Source organism: Ammodytes marinus (assembly GCF_949987685.1).
Source record: "Ammodytes marinus genome assembly, chromosome: 16".
NCBI classification, from domain to species: Eukaryota; Metazoa; Chordata; class Actinopteri; order Uranoscopiformes; family Ammodytidae; genus Ammodytes; species Ammodytes marinus.
The window spans coordinates 26,498,078-26,521,197 of NC_137220.1; the positions used below are offsets into that span (position 1 = coordinate 26,498,078).

The 23,120-nt window shown below is 42.8% G+C and overlaps 1 protein-coding gene across 6 annotated transcripts in view; it reads right to left on the reverse strand.

Annotated features, from left to right (window-relative positions):
- Nucleotides 1-894: 894 nt before the first annotated feature.
- The window catches only part of bahcc1a (BAH domain and coiled-coil containing 1a), a 28,058-nt gene continuing 5,832 nt past the window's right edge, over nt 895-23,120 (reverse strand). For 2 of the 6 annotated variants that reach the window (XM_080044311.1, XM_080044310.1), the window contains exons 6-25: nt 22,776-23,109; nt 21,317-22,246; nt 19,522-19,691; nt 19,228-19,364; nt 18,907-19,020; nt 16,639-16,735; nt 16,048-16,288; nt 15,497-15,691; nt 12,901-13,074; nt 12,487-12,770; nt 12,212-12,295; nt 11,620-11,752; nt 10,904-11,018; nt 9,754-9,829; nt 7,220-7,328; nt 6,925-7,041; nt 6,672-6,833; nt 3,814-5,051; nt 3,398-3,634; nt 895-3,275 (exon numbers count right to left, since the gene is read on the reverse strand). In XM_080044311.1, the coding sequence (XP_079900437.1) occupies nt 3,066-3,275; nt 3,398-3,634; nt 3,814-5,051; nt 6,672-6,833; nt 6,925-7,041; nt 7,220-7,328; nt 9,754-9,829; nt 10,904-11,018; nt 11,620-11,752; nt 12,212-12,295; nt 12,487-12,770; nt 12,901-13,074; nt 15,497-15,691; nt 16,048-16,288; nt 16,639-16,735; nt 18,907-19,020; nt 19,228-19,364; nt 19,522-19,691; nt 21,317-22,246; nt 22,776-23,109 (5,157 nt within the window). In that variant the 3' untranslated portion in view covers nt 895-3,065. Of the gene's footprint in view, nt 3,276-3,397; nt 3,705-3,813; nt 5,052-6,671; nt 6,834-6,924; nt 7,042-7,219; nt 7,329-9,753; nt 9,830-10,903; nt 11,019-11,619; nt 11,753-12,211; nt 12,296-12,486; nt 12,771-12,900; nt 13,075-15,496; nt 15,692-16,047; nt 16,289-16,638; nt 16,736-18,906; nt 19,021-19,227; nt 19,365-19,521; nt 19,692-21,316; nt 22,247-22,775; nt 23,110-23,120 lie in introns of those variants that run through there. The other 4 variants (XM_080044312.1, XM_080044313.1, XM_080044314.1 and 1 more) reach the window with 4 other exon arrangements.

Here is a 23,120-nt window from a genome sequence, read left to right on the forward strand (position 1 = left end):
ATTTGTAAAATATATAAATAAATCCCTTTATTTTCATGAAACACATTTGATTTAAATGAAATCTTAATTTTGTTTGCTGTGGTATTTATCAATTTATAAAATTGTTTATCCTCTACCACAGATGTATTTGTAAAATGTTGCAGAATAAATACAGACATTACAAATTTACAAAACTTGAAAACATTCAAACACTGGATGCTGACAGTCTTGCTTATCTCAATTTAATGTGGGCCAATGTCCTGGTTTTTGACAGATACACCAACAAGGAACCAATTAATTTGAAAAGAAAATAGACATATTTACTTTATCTAGAATCACCAACATTCTCATCTATCTCTGAATCAGTCAACATAGTATTTACAGAGCTTGGCAGCTAAACCCAATACGCTTTAGTTGATTATGTGAAATATCTGTCTCTGTTTACTAAGGAACTCAAAGCTCATATGAACTAGTTCAGCCAAAGACACATACATCAGAGGATTTATCGCAACAAATAAAGGAATTTGTCAGAAAAAGGTGCTTTGTGCTTGATGGTGCTTTAAACATATCGTAATAGCCTCAACATTTTAAAATGAGCACATTAAAACTCCCTGAGGGGTATAAAGAACTTAGCCTAGCACACACACACACACACACACACACATGATAAATCTGATATACATAATTCAAAGCAAGGCAATAGCTGCCATCAAGTAACATGTAACATGCACAAAGTAAAACAAGTCTACAACATCCTGGGGGATGGTTAAAGGTTTTTATCCTTTTGTTGAAAAAAAGGCAATCCCTCAATTTTGGAATCAAAGGGGACCCCCCAAAACATGACCTATCCTGTTTGTTTCAGTCAGCTAAAGTCACACAAACTATGGTTTGAGAAAGGTAACAGTTATACTGCTCTAAAGTTTATACTTTGTCTGTTCAAAACAGTTTTTTTTAAATAATTTAATAAAACACATAGGGTTAGTGCAAAAATGCAGAATTTATAAAGAATGTGTTGATGGGAAATGGCAGGTGACGTAAGATGAAGGGGGACACCGCTAGAAAAAGATTATTAATTCACAAAGGGTTTGTGGATGAGAAGAATCCAGTGTTGCTTTATTTCTTTTCACTAGATGGCCTCTACAAGACCAGTTTTATTTAGGAAATGCAAAATGCGACGTCACACAAAGAAAAAATAATGTCACATTCTCATAAAGCGCTCTTGGCATGGACAAACAGCAACATTGACAATAAATAAAAATGTTGGCGGAAAAAAATAAAACTTTGTGAACAGAGAATAATCAGGATTGCATATCAAACAAAGATAAAAATAGACAAAATGTACTTGGCACAAATTAAATAAACGTAAGTCATTTTCAGATTGAGTGAAACCTACTCTGTCCATTGCTTTGTGAATCTGATTGTCCTTCACAGTTAGCATTGAATATGTGCGTGTACTGTACACAATAGATGGCTGATGAAACTAAAATAAACTAATTCCAACACATTTTTTAGTACTAAACACCTTAATGTGTCAGTACCTTGACCTTCATTGTCACACTTACAGGTGGCCTTTTTACTGCATATGTGTAGCACTTAACACAACTGCAGGTACATGTACAAGAACATATTGTCACAATGCAAAGCCATTATATGTGCACATATAGTGGAGGACAAGTATTCTTTAAGTTACCAGTGATTTCTGATTTGAGTTCAGTACAGGTGCTTGACATGTTAAATTTAAATAAAGGAAATAAAGATATTAAAGACACTTTGGTATTTTGCGCTAGGGTCATAATGTGCATTCATAGGTGCAATGTTCATCTATCACATTTATATTAAAAAGACCCAGTCTTGTTCTCAATTGATTTGTGTGGACATGATTATAGTGATCGCAGGACACTTATCACACACAAACAAATGTGTCAAATGGTATACTCATAATCATCAATATTAAATCATTTTTCGACCCGTGATTGCAGTCCGTTGGGATCTGCCTTGTTACGATGACCAACTGAGAGGAACATAAATAAAACATGTGTTTTTAAAAAATAGGATCACAAAAAATGCTAATCAACAGAACACTTTTACAAAAAGCCTCTTGACCTACTTTTTTTTAAACAGGATGACTCCTCTCTCTCAGAAAGTAAGTCTTATCCTGTTATAGACTAAATCCTTCTGTCTGTTTGTGCTCTGTCTGTCTCTGTCTGTCTCAGCAGGGCAAATGCAGTGCAACAATAACATCTCCAATCTTTACTTTCCAAAGCAAAGGAAATACAACATCATGTTTTTTTCTACACCCATATAAAAATAAAATCAATCGCAAACATGGAAAGATACATATCTCATATATACAATAAACTCCTATATAAAATAGCTTTTATGTACATTTAGACAACAGACAACAATACAATAATTGAATTGTACAATGTACACCTGAACAGTTAAGACAGGCAAGAGGTACTGAAGTGTATGGCTTGATTGGGAACAAATTCAAAATATGTACAGACATCAACTTTACATCCTTTACAACTGTTTAACTTCCCTGGAATGAAGAGGTCTAGGGAAAGCCGTGTGCCTCTCGTTTCGATTCCATTCCCTTAGGTAACGCTAACTTAAAAGAATTGGTCCACAGAGACCTTTCAGCCTCATGATACTTTGCAGAGTCAAATGTACTCTCAGCTATCCTTTAGTGACATATGATAGTAGCTGGAAGCATAAGTCTTAAAAACCATTGATGAAGCTGTCAATCACATGGATCCAGTAAAAAGAGATTATTTAGACAATTGAAACACAACTTATTAAATGTGCCTAGAAATACCCAGACTTTTATATTATTCTTTTTAAAACGGATCAACCAGTTATGGACATCTTCTCCATTTCCATGAAGGCTAGATGCCAATTAGACTCCAGTGTGTCACCTCAGACCGCCCTGCTTTGGTGCTGACATTTAGTCCATGGGTCCTGCATCTTTTGAGGCATACCCAAAGAACACTTGCTGTCTTCCAAGGCAGGAGGGTCTTGTAAGTACAGTCATGGACTTTTATCCGTCCTCCAAAGGAGTCCTTCAGTAGTGACCTCATGGAGGTTCAGCACAGGATGGAAACCCCTTCAGCAGTGACCAACTGACCAGAGGTGGGGTCATATGTTCCAGCCAGGTAGTAGAGGTCTGGGGAGCTACTGTTCGGCTTCTGATTGCGAGTCAGACACTCATACTCCTCCCTGCTCACCACCTGGCACTTGTGGGAGATTGTCTGGACATCGTTCTCATCCTCATGGCATGACTGGTACAGGGCATGCTGTATAGGGAAAGGAGAGGGTTAGTTGAATCATTATAACGAAGAGAAATGTCATGTGAACGTTCCATATGCTATGAGTGACTCATTGTCTCAATACAATTGCAGCATCCATTATAACCTACCTTGCCATCTCGATGCCTTTTGCCCAGTTTAGTCTCTTCAGGGTGGTAGAACCACTTGACTTTAACTACCATGCTCGAGGTCCAAGATTCCCAGAAGTTCTCAATTCGACCTACGTATGGGAGGTTAGCGCGTTCAGCTGAAAGGAACACAGCACAATCTCCCACTCTCATTGTGTCTTTGCCTTGCACGATGGCCTTATAGAAGAGCTTCCTGGCCTTGCCCGTTAGACCTCGTCTCTGTGGAAAACCAGACACTTTCACCAATCTTCTCTTGAATGATGCTTATTAATATTGCCTCTCCTGAAATCTAGTGATTCAGTATCACAAGGTAAATTAACTCTTTCATATCATGAGGAAGAAGGAAGACGAATATTTGCTACATTGATGGTATGTTGAAACATGGATAGACTTCTCACCTGTGTAGGGTGTCCTGACCACCTCCACATTTGTCGTCCCGCGACAAATGATGAGACCTTGGGCCTAGGGATAAATGAAGTGTCGTCTGGAAGCATCCTTGGTTTCTTCATAAAATCCTTACACGATTTAGAGGCGGAGCTGGTGTATTCTTTCCTCTTCAGGGACTTGTGGGAGACCTGGTCAGGGGGGGCACCTTTGGCATTGGAAACAGCCACAGCTTTGGCCACAAATGAGTGCTGGTGTGGTCTTGAAGACGTGGAGGGTTCAGAGGGTTGAAGGAGCCCCCTGTGGGAAGACAGACAACTCTGAAGCATCAGGGTGGAACTGTCCTCATCCTCTGAGCTGTAGGAGGAATCATTGTCAGAGGAACACAGGCTGGAGCTGGAGAGAGAGCCTGAAGACGAGGAGCTGGAAGAACCTGAAGAGGAGGAGGAGACAGAGAGACGGGACAGGAAGCGGCCGGCGCTCCTCAGGCCTCCTGAGGCTGCAGCCAGTGCAGCCCTCGTCCTCTCTTCCTCTTCATCATCCAGATCAGAGTAAGAACTGTGACACTCTCTATGGTAGCCGTAGCCCAAGTCTCTATATTCACCCAGACGCAAAGAAGGAGAGGGCTTTCTCTGAGGTGTGCTTCCTTTGACGAGAAGTTCTACCCGGGATGCACCGCCCTTTTTGTTGTCTTTGACCAGCAGGACTGGGTGAGAGTAAGCCTCAGTCCTTGGCATACCACTCACACTGGAAGATCCACCTCGCATCAGCAGAGCCTTGCTGTTCTTTGTCTTAGGGGAGGTCACTCCTTCATGATCCAACTTGACCAGGAACTCTTGTCCAGACTTCCTGCTCCTTGACGTGACGCGCTCATCTTGTTTGCGCTTCTGGCCATACAGCCCACTTCTGGGGCCCAGGGATAAACTCGGATTTGTCCCTGTGGACTGAGTACAGAAGGAGGAGTAGCCGTTTGCAATGCTACTGAAGGAGTCTACCTCAAATGAGCTGCTGCTGAAAAGGCCTTTGGCTTGAGTGGAGGCCAGTGGTTGGGTCTGCGGCAAGGGGAACAGGTCATCCTCTTTCCCTCTTGAGGCCTTCCTGGGTGCCCCCTTGGGCTGAAATAAGTTGTCGGATGTCCTTTTCCTGGTGTATGTCAACGAAGGCCAACCCAGGAAAGGTGAAGGAGTTTTAATAGCATTCTCAGCCTGCTGCTGTTGCTGCTTTTGTTTTTTCCCAGAGCCCCTTGGTCTCCCTGGAAGTAAAAAAAAAACATGTCATATTTTAGCACTATTAATTGTAGGGGAGAACGGGGGAATGTGAGCCATCGGGTAATGTGAGACACCCCCTGTATCTAGGCAATGGAACACATTTTTGGTCATGTGAGATATATGTTTTCAAGCCCCTCTCATTTCCCCTTGGCCATCAAAGAGAGGACCTCATGGTGATGTTGTGAGCATGTTTTTTTCACAAAAATGTATTTTTTGCATGTAAACGTAAATGTTCTTGCTGTTAACTTAATCAATTGTTGTTCCAAAGCAAATTGATTCAGGTAGAAAAACTTCTATCATACGTTGATGAACTACCAACATATGAAACCATGTGATGACGATAACTGAAGATTAGCCTGATTTGCTGAGAGAGGTAGTTTTTTCTCAAATTGTGGCAGTGGGGTAATGTGAGACAAATGCTGTGGGGTAAAGTGAGACAGTGTCTGTGCCCTCTTTTAATGAATCCATTATATTTGAGGTAGCAAGGAGACTAGTTTGAAGGAGACTTTTGAAAGACAAAAGCCAATGTGGGCTGGAGGTGGGGGTTGATGGTTGAAGGGGTGTCAGCAAGGGCATGGTTTGGCACGTATGTATGTGGGGGACAGGAGAGTGACATTTAACATCAATAGACTCTAAGTAATATGTCTTTATTCAATGAATGATCCCAATAAAACAAATGCAGAAAAATATAAATCAAAGACTCAAAAGATGGAAAATGACAGCTGGGTCACTAGTCCTGTGTTCTGAGTCCCAGGCTGTTCTAGCTGGTTCTGATTGTTCTTTGCTCTAACCCCCAGACACTAGCTGGCTCTAAGGGTCCTGTGTTCTGACCACCAGACTGTGTTTTAATCTAACTGGTTCTATCTGTCATTTGAATGTTAATTATTGAATATGAATTATTTGGTGTATTTGATCAGAGTTACTTTCAAGTGTTTAGAAAAAGTTTTTTCTTAATTGACCAAACCCCATGATTCTGTTACTTGTCCGACACTATTTTTGGAATATTTGGTTTTCAAACTAGCTGTCAGGATTCAACTGTTACAACATGTGTTGTTATGGTAGTTTCAGAGTGGAAAAAGTAAGTGGATCAGTTTACCCCCTTGATTTCTCTGGTCTGTCTCAGTTTACCCCACAGCTGGGGTAAACTGAGACACAAGACAACTTTTTTTAAAACAATCATATTTTCACTGCCCTTTGTCATGAATACATTCTGCTAATGCCCTTTTCTAGGAAACATCCTGAATTAATGGGAAATGTGTACATTTCACTGATAAATCATTTTAGCTCCCATAGAGGGGAGCAGATGTAAAAAGTGTCTCACATTACCCCATTCTCCCCTATATTGAATTCTAGTGAAGAACCCCTGGTTAACAAAGATGGGTAAAAGCCCATCAAATTAATATTTCTATAAATGATTAGATACATTTGGAATATGTCCATTTGATGTAAAGGTAGAGATATAAAGAATATATTATTTGAGTATTGTAGTCAATGTTACCATTTAGAACAGATTTTTAGGAACAAGAGAATAAAGCATATGTGATACTCTTACACAGGATTTTTATTTTATTTTATAACTTTACATTTCACGGGTTACTTCTTACCTGGTCTTCTTTTGTGAGCAGTTAGCGTTTGGCTGTTGATTAAAGTGTTACTAGTGCTGTGTCTGTCAGAAGGACTGTCACTGATGGGTGCCTGCTCCAGGCTACAACTTCTTTTAGCTGTTGTACTGCTAGGCACCAGCAATGCAGGAGATGACTCCCCACCTAAAGGACAAGAAGTGTTATAATCATTTACCTACAGGTAGGCAACACACTTCATTATACAAGGAAACATTTAAAGTGAAGAGACACCCACAGTGAATCTGGTATCTTGGAGGCAGGAGGCGGATGTTTGGGAGAGAAATCTTTCCTCTGTCTCCATCATCAAACTCTACCATCACTCCTCCTTGCTTCCCTTCATCAGATGAACCAACTGCAAGAGACAAAACATGTCTTAAAGTAAGCAGGGAAGTGACAACATTCTGAAAAAGGATTGTATCTAGATACAATTAATGACAGTGTATTGTTAGAGATAAAGATGATACAAAGGAAAAGAGAGAAAGAGAGAGAGAGAGAGAGAGAGAGAGAGAGAGAGAGAGCTGATGTCTCACCTCTGTGCACATAGCCTGGGTATAAGCAGCGCGCGCGTTCGCTCCAGTAAGCACACACCCTGGTTCCTTCACTGAGCACAGTCTCTGACTCTGGACGTATATCCAGGACCTGATGATTGGCAGACCAAATAGAATTAAGATTCATTACAGCATGCACACATACACAGACATGCATGCGTACGCACATACCAACATACAAACTGTGTGAGAGCTATGGAGCATTGTGCACGGGCAGCCACTGTGCCACGTTTCCAAGCAGCACTTATCTTATGCCAATGTGCCAGTCAGGGGCTGAAAAGAACGGAAGCCATGATGCAGTAAATCCTGACTTGCTGAGTAATACTAAAGAGGGCCTGAATAGAGGGCTTGTGATTGCAGGTTGCCAGATCCTCCCTCCAACAATGCAGGCAGCCCCAGCATCCGCCACTCACTGGGGGCTCTTTCAGGTTGCTTTCATTTAATGTTGCCATGGCGAGGGACACTTTGACTGATGAGGTGTGGATGTGGGTGTGTGTGTGGAAGTGAAAAGGAGCACGGGGGAAAATAGGGGTATTGATGTCACAGTCAAATAAATGGCTTTTTGGACTAATTTAAAGACAAGCATGGCATAATTACACCCAGCTGCTATTTGACGAGTGTTTAAATAAGACTTAAGTTACCACAAGTGCTCGGTGTAGAACTGCCACGAGACTAATACATTGGCACTGTGAGAAGGCTTTGTGGGGAAATTCATGTTGATCACTAACGAGTGAGGTTACGTGGACCAGAGACGGAATGTATACAACTTATAATTACATATTTATATTTTGTATTTGTTCCCACTATAATTGAAAACATTAAGGTTATGGCGAGTTATTCTCTAAAAGAAGTAAATAGCTCACTGCCATACATACTGTGCTTGAACATAACCAACACAAAATCCACTTACATCTAGTGTACAATTTGTGTAGCGTGAAAATATACACATACCCTAATGAGTTTGAATACATCACTACTTCATCATTTATAATATGAATAGATCAAACATGATCACAAAACCATTTCAGATTAGGCCTCAGCCATTAACTCCGGACACTGCAAACGGAATGTTCTGATCCTTGTTTAGCAATAGTGAAAACGTATTTCCACAGTTAAATATGTGTTGGACAGCTTTGCTTTATGTGACTTGGCTGTTATTACTGCATAGAGACAAGGATTTGATCCATAACAAAACAATGGGACAAGGGTCACCTGCTGTTGATACTGTTAAACTCAATTCTGAATGCAAAGCACACTAGGAAGAACATGTAACCTAACTACAATGAATACCAGCAAAGTATGTGCTTCAGTTTCTACAATGTATTATGTCCTAACAATAAACTGAGTGAGATTTACACATGCAATCAATTATGTGGGTATAGCTAAGATAAAGCAAATCTCAAATGTCCCTAGATGTAACAGAAAAAAAAACTATATGGGTTAACAATTACAGTATATTGATCAATAGATACATTATTATAATAGCTGGAAAGAACCAGACTTTTGGATCACTCCAGGTCATCAACACTTTGGTCATAATAAACTTGCTCTTCTTCAGACCCCTTTGTGTCTTTGTTAGCCAGAGCCTTATTAGAACAACTCAGCAGTAAACGGTAAACTCTATGTCACCTCCCATTTAAACCCCAACAGGTGCATGGGTCTAGGTGTTAGGTAGGATTATCCCACCCACACACAGAGCCGGGTTAAACAGTCATTCACAGAGACTCAAAAACATCAATGTTAAGATCCTGCCTCCTATATGTTAATATTCACTTTAGAAGTTTAATAACCCCATTGATTCTAAGGGCACACTCACACTATGACCATCTGTACCGTTCCCAAGTACGTTCGTCCCCCATATAATCTAGTTGATTTCACCAGTATGAGTGCTCCTTTCTGTGCTCAAGCATGGAACATTTCCTCTGCTCCGGCACATTTGGGAGAGGTGTGCTTGGGCACGGTACAGATGGTACTGAGCCAACGTAAACACAAGCACGCGCATAAGACGGCTATCCTGATGTTTATTTATATGATACTGTTTCCTGCGACCCAATACTTCCATGCGTGTAACAGACATTTAAAAATTCTGCCGAAGGTCTTATGTGGAAGTGGAACATTTGCTGCAAATTTGAACGGATGAAAATATTCAAAAACAATTGGACACGAATACGCTCCAAAACCCAAACCCAAACCTGAGCACATATATAGACGTGGTGACGTAGGGCAAGACGCAGTCGTGCCTAGGGGTAGTGGGTACAATCGTGCTTGGGCATGGGACGTTGCCATTGGGCCTAGTGTGAGTGCGCCAAAGAGACAGTTTAGGTAGTCATGGGAGGTTGAAAGACATAAAGTAAATGGACTGGCAGATATACAAAAAGGCTGGAAGGCAATGGAGAAATTAAAAGTTGTTGAGAAGAATGTTTAAGAGAAATAAAAGTGTTGAGTGACTCTGAAGCCAAGAAGTGATGTTTTTTCTTGAGACAAACAGTGTTTTAGTGCAGCGGGGGGGAACTTACAGCTTCCTGTAGCAATTGCTCCAATGAATAGATTCTTTGGCGGTTTCCTCTTTCCCCGTCAATCACAATGCTAAAGCTAGAGAAAAGAAGCACAGCAGAGGGAGAGAAAGATGAGGCTATTTTCAGATGCTTTTATTTTGTATGCCTGGCTCCCATGTCATGTGTTACTCCCACTCTGCTCTGGTCTTTATCATCTGTTTGCTGACTACCCAGCGGGCAAGGTGATTTTATAGGCATGGAATGTTGTAAAAGAAATGATAACTAGGACCTTCAAGGATCACAACCTGGCTGGGTGGACAACCTGGTCCACAACCAACTGGAAAGCTACAGGGGGCGGACATTGCATATCTGAGCAACAGTTATGAGGCAATTTTTTTTTACTTATAGATATCATCATGAAACTCAGGCTTTATCCAACATCTAGATTTTGTTTTTTAAAGAGATGCATCGCCAAATTTGCATATATATTCAAAAAATTTGTAAAAACCTCAACACAAAAAATAGCTGTTTTAACGTCAGCAATCAACTGGCAAAGTTTGATGATGATATTAGTTTAAATATTTTACCATCGCCTTAAACCGTGGCTCCGATTTGGAATTTCTGCCCTCTGTAACTTTCCAGTAGGCAATTGACCAGGTCCAACCTTTTTACAACATTCCATGTTTTTGAAAAGCAGGGGATTTTGCCCCCTGGGAAGACTGAGCAAGAGCTGTATTCAGACTCAAAGCTACGTATGGCGCAATGTTGCGTTTGTAATGGAAAAGACATGGACATGAAGAGGGCAACCATTTGGAAACAGACGATGATCCTTAAAGATTTTCTAATGTGTTCATGCCTGAGAGGATGTGTTAGCCTCAACGATAGTTCATTGATTTGATTGGCCGTAACTTCGAGCCAAGTCTGAGCCTCTATATAGAAATGCCACTTTAACTCATTTTAGTATTTGAAAAGTGAACATTGACCAACGTGTCACCGTAATTTGAAAGAATTAAGTTAGCTACTGTAGATTTTTTATTTGTATTATTCTTAGGGTTATTCATAGTTTATTTCATGAAAAATGTAGTATTGACTTAGTATTGATCTATACAGTATGTCCATTGGGAAAACAACCTGATCTGATCAAGTTTAACCACTGCATGTGTAAGCTTACATGTCTGGGAGCTCCAGAGTGTGGACCCTGGCAGCGTAGAGAAGCTCATCATCCTTGGAAATCAGCACCTTCAGTCCATCAGTTAAGTGTTCTTTGGTCAGAACACAGTTTTGAACTGCACAAAGGAAAATAAATCCACAATTAACATTTTAAATTGACCAAAATGATTTGCTGCTTGAAAACACGATTGCAAGATATCAAGCATTATAACCAAGCCCCGACCACAGCGATTTCTACCAGCATCCAATGCGGAAGTGACGAACATTGCAGTATAGCTTCCGGTGGCGACTATGAGGTGGTACCAAAATTGAGCAATTTTTCGTTGACTCATTTGTTAAACAGGCCGTTTACACAGTCTTTTTAAACCTATTTACGGCCTGGTCCACAAAACCATTCTAGTGTGTATGTTTAGGTCATATCTCCATGACAACACTGAGGATTCAAATGTATGAATAATCAGGGGCGCATTCTCTTGAGTGACAGCTATCCGCCCGTTGTCCCTCACTTCACCTCGGAGGTATACGTCAGCTAGATGGGCGTATCTCCCTCCCCCCGACGTCACATCGATGCCCTTTTTCGGCAAGAGGAGTGAGGCGAAGTAAAAATCTCACAAGATGGCGACGCGCATAAGCCAGGAGAATGGGATGCAGTCTGAATAACTGAGGTCAGCCCGGATGCTACATCCAGTTTATATACTATCTATGGTTATAACCTACCGGCAGGGCTTTTGCTGTTGTAAGAGCGGCTGCTATCCGCCTCTTCTTCTTCTGAAAAGCTGCTGCCATCCATCTGAAAACCCTCGTCCGCCGCGAAGCTCTCAAGGAGCCGGCTCACTGCTCGTCCCTTTGGCTGTAAAAATGCAACGGAAAAGACAGGCAGAAAAATGAATGGGTGCAGGTATGGCTTTAAATAAACCTTAAAAATAGGAAAGTGTGATAGAAGAAAGATGACATGTTTTAGCATGCTACTCCAAGTAGCAATGAACCACAGGTGACAGTGCCTGGACCGTCTCATATCAGTGCCCATTTAATAAAGTTTTTTTCTTTTACTCTATCAGAGCAGAATGTGTCAGCTACTCCACTCTCCTCACTAAAATAACTCAGCAGGAGGTTGAGCTATGTGCAATGTGCTTAATAATTTAAGTAGGACAACAGTAATGGCCTTCAGGTTGACACATCTATGACAAAGGAGCATCAGAATTGTTAATAGAATGTGTGTATTTTTGTAGAAATACACTCTGGTGGATTGCATATGCCTGGTTTACTGAGTGATTATTGTGCGCCTTTTTGAATTCACTGCGACTGGTACCTGCTGGTCCTTGTTCCTTCGTCCCTTGCTGCTCTCTTCACTCTGTGACGAAGGGGCACCAACTGACCAGCAACTTCTCCTCTGCTAAATTCGACATGAGGGTGGACAAGATGAGCGTGACTTGGAGGCTGTGATGGCCCAAACCACTTTTTTCACAGATATAGCTTCGTGCTGCATACATTTCTGCCTATATAATATGCTATATTATATTATTCATTATTATTTTTGTTTTTCCAGTAAATCAAAATAACTATAAAAAAAACCTCTCTGCTAACCTTGCTGATTGCTCCTCTTAGCATGGTGCTCTTGCGGGTTGCCCTCTTTAGCCTCTCACTGGTGGTTGGGAAGGTAGCCAGTCCCATGCTCCTCCGGTAGCGGTTGCCTCTGGCCCCGAAGCTGCCCCACCAAGGCTCCTTAGACCTGGGTACACATGGTCTTCTAACTCCTTCATGCCGGTGATCTTCGTGGTGGTTCTTGACTGCAGTGGCCATGGCTAGCCTACAGGGGGGCTTCTTCCTTACTTTGACCTCCCCGTCTGCTCCAGACAGACTCTGGGAGCCTGATGCAGTTCAATTAAAGAAACAGATTTAGACCAAGCCAACAAGCCAAGAGGAAGAAACACAAAACAGATGCTTCCCCACGAAGACAGGGTTGTTGACTTATGAATCATTTCCAAAGGACATTCTTACCGTGGAGCTCCTGTCTCTGTCTCTTGTTCCTGGCTTTCTGATTGGCCTCCAGTTTTACAACAGATGAGGGACTGGGACCAGTCACAGAGGAGCTAGAGATGATGTCTCTGGGAGGTTGGGCTCTGTAGTCTTGACCTTCGTCAGTATCATAACTGCCTTCATCTTCTTCATCTTCTAATGGATATATCAAACAATACAGAATAGAGATATTAAAGAATTTTAATAAACGTATGTGGCTTATAAAAATCCATATTTTAAAGTTGTTACCAACCAGTTAAGTTATTTTACAAACTCCTTTCATTTCACAGGCACTTCATTAGCATTTAAGTATAGGGGAAGGTGGGGTGATTTGTGCAACTTTTTACTCAAAGTGATTTTAAAGTCAGGCCTTGACAGTTATGTCTCCAACTCAAATATGTACATATATTTCAGGATGTTGTGCATCCCTGGCAATAAAAACTTTGGATCTGGAATAAACTGTTTAAGAAATATAGCTTTCGGAAAAAAAGTTGTCTTGTCGCACAAATCACCCCACACAAATCAAACCACACAAATCACCCCACGTAGATGATGGTGACTTTGTCATTGTGTCACAATGACAAAGTCACCATCATCATCTTTCTGGCCATCTGAACTCTCATCAGTGGTGTCGTTAAGTGGAATTGAGATGTCACTCTCTCCTGAGCTACTGTAGACTATCACTTTCTTTTGGTGACCAGCGTATACAGCCATGCCACTGGCACAACTCTCAGAAATGTACTTTGCACTAGTTGCTCCGTGCTTGTGGAACCAACTGCCACCTGACAAATGTGATTCCCCCTACATTTCTGCCTTTAAATCAAGGCTCAAAACCCATATGTACACCCTGGTGTTTCCTCCCCATTAACCTCTGCACTACTTACTTACCTCTGCACTACTATCTGTGTTTATGTGGATGTATGGGCTTTACGTCTTTTATTTTGGTTATTGTTATTTTACCTTCATTGTTTACCTACTGAATGCACTATGTACAGCACTTTGGACAGTGCAAACTGTCATAAATGTGCTTTTATAAATACATTTTACTTACTTACTTACTTATAACTCACCCAGGCCCTTGCGCACAAATCACCCCATCCCCAGAATTTTGGATAATAGGCATGATGCAGCAATTTAGGGTTGACATTGTGCTAACTATATAGACTCAAAGTATAGCATACCAAAGCACTAAAACATGTGTCAAATGTTTTCAAACGTGTCTATAATTGTTCAGACACAATAATCAAAAAACCTTGATCATGGAAATTTTACTTTGAAAGGCAAAACACAGTTTTTTGAGCTTAAATGTGCTTATATCTTATTCCTTGTGTCTCCCTTCTTTACAGGATGAGTCAAATGGATGGCTCTTCTTAAATATGTGGTCACATTTCCAATTTCTTCCACGGTTTTCTAGAAACAAGGGGTTTTGCAACTTCCAAAATGCACAAATCACCCCACCTTCCCCTATAGGTTAACTGCTGATAGAGGTTATGTATGATGTGTTTTGTCTCTGTGGTATTTCCCGCTGTGATATCCACGAGCTAGTGTGCGAGGGAGTTTAACAATGGGTTTGTGTGTGTGTGTGTGTGTGTGTGTGTGCGTGCGTGTGTGTGTGTGTGTGTGTGTGCATGCGTGTGCGTGTGTGTGTGTGTGTGTGTGTGCGTGTGTGTGTGTGTGCGTGTGTCTTTGCACTTTCTCAAGCAGCTCTTGGGCCAGCTAGCCTTCAGGGTTGTCAGAGCCTCTTACAGGCAAGTGTCCACAGCTGTGGCTGCACATCTAGCACAGACCAGCCAACCAAGCTGATTAGTGAGATAGTAGAATGTCCACGCACACCCCTGTCTGGTACAATACATTCATCAACAGCTATTAACTCACCTCTGCTTACTTTTAAAGTAATTTACAAATCAACAAAAAGCACGACATAGGAAGAGTATACCTGATTGAATGGAGACTCAGCTCACATATACATTTGTTAGGGGTTAACTTGAAATGTGCTTTATGCACTGTAGCCTTTGCTCGTTCGTTTTTCTTGAGCATTTTATTTCTGTGTCCTGACTTAGAAGCAATCTAAGGCTGCTGTTTTGAAAATGCAATTGCCAACCATTTTTGAAACAAAATTCATGAAAAACCATTAATGGAAAGCAGTGATGTATTATTTCTTTATTTAAGTATATTCAATCATCAAGCATCATTTATTATCATTTCATTGATTTTGCTATATTTCACCTCTAGTGAGTGGCCTGGCCCTTGGTTTATTTTTCAGTATTTGGCCCTCAGAGAAAACAGTTTGGACACACCCTGGTGTAGGGTGAATGTTTATGGCGTCTTTTCATCTAAAACAAGTAACACCCTTGCCATGTAGCTGTTTCATAAGATAACACTTTCATAGCTCGCCAATTGGAAGTTCCAGTGTCCCCTCACTTCAACACAGCATGAAGTTAATATGAAAACGTTATCAATATATGTTAAATACTTGGAATCACACCCCAGGCCTTTTTTGCTTTTAGAGGGCAATGTTTTTCCAAAGTTTAATTTTTAACCACTGTCTCATAACGCGCTCTTGTATTCACTGCCTTACCTTGATCAGAGGAGTCGCTCTCTGCAGCAGAACTCTCCCCCTCCTCCATTGCCTCCTGTCTTTGACCACGGAGAACCCTGGCTCTGGGCTGCTTCAGACGGGAAGAACCCTGTGTCAGGTTGGTGGATCCCTTTCTGTGTCCACGGCGCACCATTCCAGTCCAGCTCTCCTGGGGGCCACTGTCTATACTGGCTGCTGAGAGAGTTTGCAAAAAAAAAATTAAAAAATCACATCTTAATTGTAGATTAAGAATTGGTGGTGTAACTTTAGGTTTTTCACCAGTGTAAAACTGAAAACACAGCACTGTGCTTATTAATTAAAAAAAACATGTGTCTATACTATACTATGCCAGTACATTGTCTTGTAATTTTTGTTGATGTATAAGATTATTTATTTGAAATATGTCTTGCTGTGGATCCCCCTAGGCCTTCATAATTGTGTTTTTCTTTTTGTATGTGTATCGGTTTGTCCCCTACGAGAAGTTGTATTACATAATTATTGTTTTGTCTTTAAATGTTCAATAAAAAAATAAAAAAATACTATGCCAGTACCTGTGTCACTTTGTCCCCCAGACTCTCGCCTGGACTCAGCTTTGCTTGTGCTCTGGCTTTTGTGTCTGTACTTGGGGTTGGAGTTGCAGAGCGACACCTCCTGGTTCCTGGAGCCAGCTGTCCCTGAGAGATTCTTTTTACCCTGGGCCGTCTGTTTGAGCTGAGTCACATCGCAAGACAACTTGGAGCTGAGCATGCTACTGTGAAAACTGCTTTTCCTGCAGCCCTGTGCTTTTATCTGCTGCAACACAGAGAGAGAGAGAGAGAGGGAGAGAGAGAGAGAGAGAGAGAGAGAGAGAGAGAGAGAGAGAGAGAGAGAGAGAGAGAGAGAGAGAGAGACATCAGAGAGCCAGTTACACTTCCCGTCACAGCCACAACCACAAAGTATCAAAACGTTTGCTCACACACAGAGAAGAGAAAGGAACAGTGTAGAAGCACCAATGAAAAGTAGATTCATATGGAGAACAGAGGATTTGACTCCTAAGGGTAGCGCCTAATGAGAAAAATTGCGCAACAAAGAGAATTATCAAACGCAAAAAAAAGTGGCCCATTTCTAGTTTACAAAGGGGAGGAGGACAAGGGGAGCCTGACCTGTGTGCTGCTGAGTCGCTCAAAGCTTCTACTGGACAGCCTCTTCTTCCTCCTCTGGCTGTCCCCGCCCACATCCATGTCCTCAGGCCCCATCGACCTGACAGTCAAAAACAGTGGAGAGGGCATTCATCAGAGAAGAATGGCAGGGTTTGGAAAAGAAAGAGGGGGTAGGACATCACAGGGGAATAAAGAGTTGATTCACCTCTCCTCTGTAGGATCTTATATCTCATCTTTCTCTGATGAACGGAATGACAGAGAAGGGCATAGAGAGCCCGGTGTCTGAACCATACGCTTGAAGAATTGGAATCTAACAAGGGACCTGGGGTTGTTTGAGGGCACTGTGGCATAAGAAGCCTTGACGCTTTAACTGTGCCTTTTTTTTTGCAGCTGTGAAGCTATGCATAGTTTCGAGAGGTACATGGTAAATGGTTGGAAAGCATTGCATTTGTATGCAGATATGTTGTTCTCAGCAAATATCATACCTCTCCAGTTGCATGTCCAAGTCATTGTAACAGACTACTTCCCCTACATTGAGCAGCATTACAGGCCAACCACTTCAAATGCCCTTGAATGTTTCCCCCTGAGCCAGGCCTTGCTCAAACAAAAGATTAACTACTTGTGTGAATACAGCTTAGGAAATCAGTTACGTTTACAAAGTCAGATGGGTTTAAATGTGTAGTAAATGGTAAATGGACTCCACTTATATAGCACTTTTCCCTGGTTTTTCACAGACTCAAAGCGCTTTACATTGTTTTGTACACATTCACCCAATCACACTCACATTCATACACCGATAGCAGCAGCTAGTAGATAATTAAATTGCATTCAGTATTTCATGTTAGTTCACTACGCGCATATATTTACCAATATCATTATATAACAAAAAATGTTTTTAATCAAATGTGTGTGTACTTTGTTGTTGTGTTTACAGAGTGTCCATGTAGACCTTGATGTTTGTAAATCTCATAAATCAGTGTGAGTTTGAGTTTGCATCTGGAGAAGAATGAATGAGAATGGTGGGCAGTGGGACTGTCTGCTCGTCGACTGACAGGAGAGTGACACAGGTGGTGGTCGAGTGTGAGTTGTCACTGTGAGTGGATCCTGCCATAGCTTTCCCTTTGCTGCTGAGGAACACAATATGACAGAGTCTCTCCCCTCTATGGTGAAGGGTGGTGCTGAGAGGATTGACTAATTAAACAGAATTGATTAGCAGGGTTTTCTGGCGAGCGGTAGTTCTCTATCAAAACGGCATCACAAAGGACCCCAGTGCTCTACCCACCACTGGAAAAACACAAGCACGAACAAAAAACAAACAAGCAATGCCTCCATGCATGCTCATAAGCACACTGCTGCATCCATACCAAATTGAACAGATGCATATATCGCTTACTCAAACACTGCCTTACACACTCCCTGGGGTTAAAGCAAAATAAGGTAAGGTAGAAGACACCAAAAAGCTAGGCTGTTACCCACTGTCCTCCTATCATGGCACTCGAGCGTCAGCATTTCGTAGTGCCATGAGTGGCAGGTGCAGTACATGCTTTTACATGACCGTGCCATGTGACGCAACATGGGGCTAATCAGTCCCCAGTCTGCCTGTTCCTTATTCAAAAGCATCATGTCATTCTCTGCTGTATTGCACACATACACATCTGCAATAAGTACACCTTTGCTGCCTTTAAGTAAAGTGCAAGGACCTGAGCTGTGACTATTTTTTTCTCCTCGTGCACACACAGCCACTGTATCAGAGCTCCTAAATGTCATTTGTGCCTGGACTGTCTGGCCATCACGTTATCCTTTGGACCCTCGGTGACCCTGAGGGTTGTGGTGTGTCACATTCCTGCTGCCGGGATAGATTACACGAGAATTCACAGAACTCTAATTACATCCTCTGCCTGTCAACCCCCACCCCCACGCACGCACGCACGCACACACACACACACACACACACACACACACACACACACACACACACACACACACACACACACACACACACACACACACACACACACACACACACACACACACACACACACACACACACACACACACACACACACACACACACACACACACACACACAAAGAGACAAGCAGCCAGTTCACCCTGAACGCAGCCCAGCTCAGCTCAACATGCTCTACTTTAATGCCACTGAGGTTTATGATTTGATGATATTGAAATCTAAGGAGGCCTATGAGCAGTGATCTAGGTCTATGTAGTCCATGTATCAAGAATATACAGGAATGGGCTTTAAGGGATACTCACTTGACTTTTCTGGGGCCCTCAGATGAGGAGAGTGGACCTGTGGTGAGGGTGGGTTTCCGCTTCCTTGGCCGCCCTGGCCCTCGTCTGGCTGGGCTGCGAGGTGTTTCTTCCTTCCTGCTCGCACACGCAGATGTGAACACACAAACAGACATAGAGGAACCCTGAGTAACTTCACAGAACGTGTAGCAGCAACGAATACAGAGAGAAATTCTCTGAAAGGTAGAAGCAACTGTGTCTCATTATTATTTTTTTCGATCACTTTTGAAATCTATATCTATATATCTATGAGCGTGAGAGAAAGGAGGATGGGGTCATGCTTACTGATGATCATGCTTCCTCTGAAGCTTGGCCAGCTCTTTTTGCTTCTCTTTGTAGCGACGCTGTAACTCGGCTAACTTCACACGCATCGCTAGCTCAGGACCTTCCATGGTTTCAATGGTACCTTTGGCCGGGCAAACCTGAAGTACACATCATTGGTGGTTATTTTTTCCACATTGAAAACAACCTTGGCATTTTTTTTAAAGGAAAGACACATTCTTCACTATCTTAACTTTTCATTTATTCAAATGAAAGTTAAGCTAAAACTTGGGCAAAACAATGTAATTGCAGTCTTACTGGTTCATTGCGAGGTGTCCAGCTGCATTTTCTACGCAAATTGGGTATTCTGCGGGCTGGGAAATGTGGCCCTGAACCCATACTGCCGCCTTCCTCGGAGCCCATCTCCAGCGCACGGGCTGTGGCCAGAGTAGCAAGGCTCTGGAGGCCAAAAAGCAGCAACTCCTCTTCTGTTACAGTAGAAAAACAGAAGAAGAAATGCATTTCAAGGTGAACAAGGATGAGAGCATGGGATTGTGTGAGCATGTGCACATTCAGTATCAAAACTTGCACATGTGGCTTGTTGTTTTTTGCAATAATCGTGTAAGATACTGTATAATATGTATATGTATATATAATAAATATGGGAATATGGGAGGTATTTTATATTTTGTTCTTCTGCCCACAGCATTTTCTCACAGATACTCTCCAATATCGCGTTTCTTTGAGTAATATTTATATTGTTGGCTGTAGCTCAACACACAGTGCATGTGTTTTCCTCTTCCAATAGTTCCATGGCATTACATTTCTCTTAGCGCTTGCTGTCACTCTGCTCTCCATCCAAACGACGGAAACCAGTAACATGGAATACCCTCATTTTGATCTACTTCCTCTAACGTGTTTGCACATGCACAACGCCCACACACCAAATGTGCAATTTTTAGAAAGAAATTGAGGGAATTTGGCACATGTAGCCAGCATAAAGAAGGAGTAGCGTATAGTTTCAGAGGTCACATCAGCATTGACACACCAGATGCTGTGATGTCAGTGGGCCATCTGGCCGAAGCTCTTCTTGTATAGCACTGACTGGACAATCTGCCATCAACGGACTGAGGTAAAGGCTTAATATAAGCAGTTACAGCCTTGTTTTAAAGACAGAAAATGATATTTTGCTTACAAAGTAACAGTCTTACATCTTTCCATAAAAGAAAACAAAGAGATTATTCTCACTTCTCCTAGTGCTTGTTTGGCTAGGACTAATGTTGTGATTCGACATGTGCCACTTCCCTGAGCTGTCAACAGTATCGCATCACTAGACAACATCCCTGACTCTGGAATCAGTTGATGACACCCTTTTTATAGAAGCCTCTTTTGGGAGCAGTTAAATGCATTAGGATGCTGTGGTAAACACAAAACATCCTTTTACACGAATAAAAAAAAACACATGGCGCTTTGAAAAACAAGGAAGCTTTTAAAGGCACTTTAAAACAATGGGGTCTAATTAGCCAGGCAATGCTCCAGGGCTCTGAATACATCGACTGCGTTTGTGATTACACACTAACTTTTAGAAATGCGTGTGGGAAAGAGGGGAAGCCAATTGGTGTGTCTTTGTGTGTGCATTTTCGCACAAGTGGATCAAACAGCGGCGCTATGGAGAGACAGCTCCCTGAGGAAGCTGGAAGAGAAAGAGAGAGACTGAGAAAGGGAGATGCACACTCCTCACTAGCAGTGCGGCTCTGTCCTCATCCTTCTTCTCCCGAAGGCCTCTGAATGGTTAGCAGCCTTTTAGAAAATAAAAGTGCCTTTTACACACCAAAGAAGAGAAACGGCAAGCAGGCATGCAGACAGCTTCTCTGGGGACATGTTAAAATCCACCACAGGGCCTTGAGACCAGCCCAAAGAGAGGAGTATCTGGGAAGGTATACGCAAAGCGACAGGGGCTAGGCCTGAGAGGGGGAGTGGGAGTATTTCTCAGTGGGGACAGAGAAAAGGACAGTAAATTATGAGAAAGTTTAGTGTAATTCTGCTTATTTTACTATGTGTTCTGTGTGCGTGTTAATGTGCATAATGTAATGGAAACACAGCTTTCTCTCACCCTGGCTTTTCCCACAAGTGCGCTTTTGCAGCTCCAGATCTGCCAGCTCGCTCAGAAGTTCCATACCCTGGTGAGGGTTGGGCGGTGACAGGGCAACTGATGGGGCGCTGAGAGGGAACAAGGGAAATGGCGGTACGTCTGTGCAGAAGGCAGCAGCGATCAGTAGCTCCAGGCTCCAGTAGCAGGGCACAACAGGTTTGTGGGGAATGGTTACGGTGGCTTGGTTTGGGCTAGGGGCAGTCGCTGATGCAGGGGAAAGACATACATATTCCACTGAGTCGTCATCAGGGTTCTTCTTGGTCTTGTACTGCACTTTGCAATCCTCTGCTCCCTCGAGGGCCGTGCACTGTGGCTCATGGGCTGCAGGGGAGGCAGGGTCAAGCTGGATGATGGGTGACAGCTCTGACTCCTGCTCTCCAGGCATGGTGACCTTTTGAGTGTTCTCCACCTGGCTCTCTTCACCCAGCGCCTCATCCTCATCCTCTACCAAGGTGATGACAGCGTCTGGCCTCTGAGGCTCCTCTGTTGAAAGGGGGACTGGACAGGAAGCAGCCTCACACACAGGGCTCTCATCAGGGGGGTAAACTAAAATGTCTTCCTCTGCTGCTGGCCCCTGCTCCTCCAACTCCTTCTCTCCAGGCACATAGTTGACTGGGGACACCACTGCTTCCTTAACCTCCTCCCTGTGTTCCAGAACTCTCTCCTCCACTTCCTGATCCACTTCCTTTGGCGTGAGTATCTCTGGGAGGGGTCTGACCACTGCTTTACAGCTTAGCCCCTCCCCCAGACTGGAGAGGGACTGGGGAGCATGCTCAGCAGGCTCCACTTGGACTGCTTCCAGGTCAGAGGGCTCAGCCAGTTGAACATGGGGGGAGGGTCCACTCCTGTAGCCCATGGCCATAGCAGGGTAGGTGTATCCAGGGGGCAAGTCTATAGAGAGAATATAGATAACAGAATCATCAATTGAGATACAAGGTGCGATAGCCTTACATTTAGGTTGTTTGACAAATCTAAAATCCTTACACATCTGGCCCCTCTAAACTTAATTCCCTTGCTACCTCTTGTGTCAAAAGGGGTGAAAGCCCTGCCTTGATCTCCCCACAGTAGCATGGATAGAGGACCACATGCAGCCTTATGTGACTGTGTTATTCAAAGTGGGCCAGGCTTTTCGTCTATCATAGCAACTGACACCTTTCCTCTGTTAGCTGGACATTAATGATGTATACTGGAAAGCACAGGCTGTTATTGAAGTTGTTCTCAGTCATTGCCGAGGGAACGTTACTGGAGAGACCCAGCTCAACTGGAAGCCATTTTCTATAGCTTTGAGCTGTTCATTCAATCAGGGGCTTGCCTATAGAGCATGTTATACATATTACCACAACACCTGCAGAAAAGAAGGATCATTTTTTAAACAGTGGCTATTCCATTTACATTTATATATATATGTGTGTATGCTTACCAGGCTCCAAAGACTCTGGGTAGTCCTCTGGGGGCTGCCCCTCTCCTCTCTTGTCCTGTGTTTCGGCCCCCTTGGGCATCAGCGTTGGGGCAGGGCTGATGGCAGGTGAGTGTGGGGCTGCTGCGGCAGGGCTAGGAGCAGGGCAGGGGGTGGAAGGAGTGCTTTTGGGATGTGGTCGTAGAGAGGGGGATTGGCAACAAGGGGACAGGTGAGCTGTACAGGCTCCAGGGGGAGAGCTGTTCCTCTGAGGTGGGTTGTAAGAGAAGGGCTTGGCAGGTTTAGGCGTTCTGGGTTCCGAAATGAGTTCCTCTAGTTCCTCGGGCCTCTTCTGCATCTATGGCAATA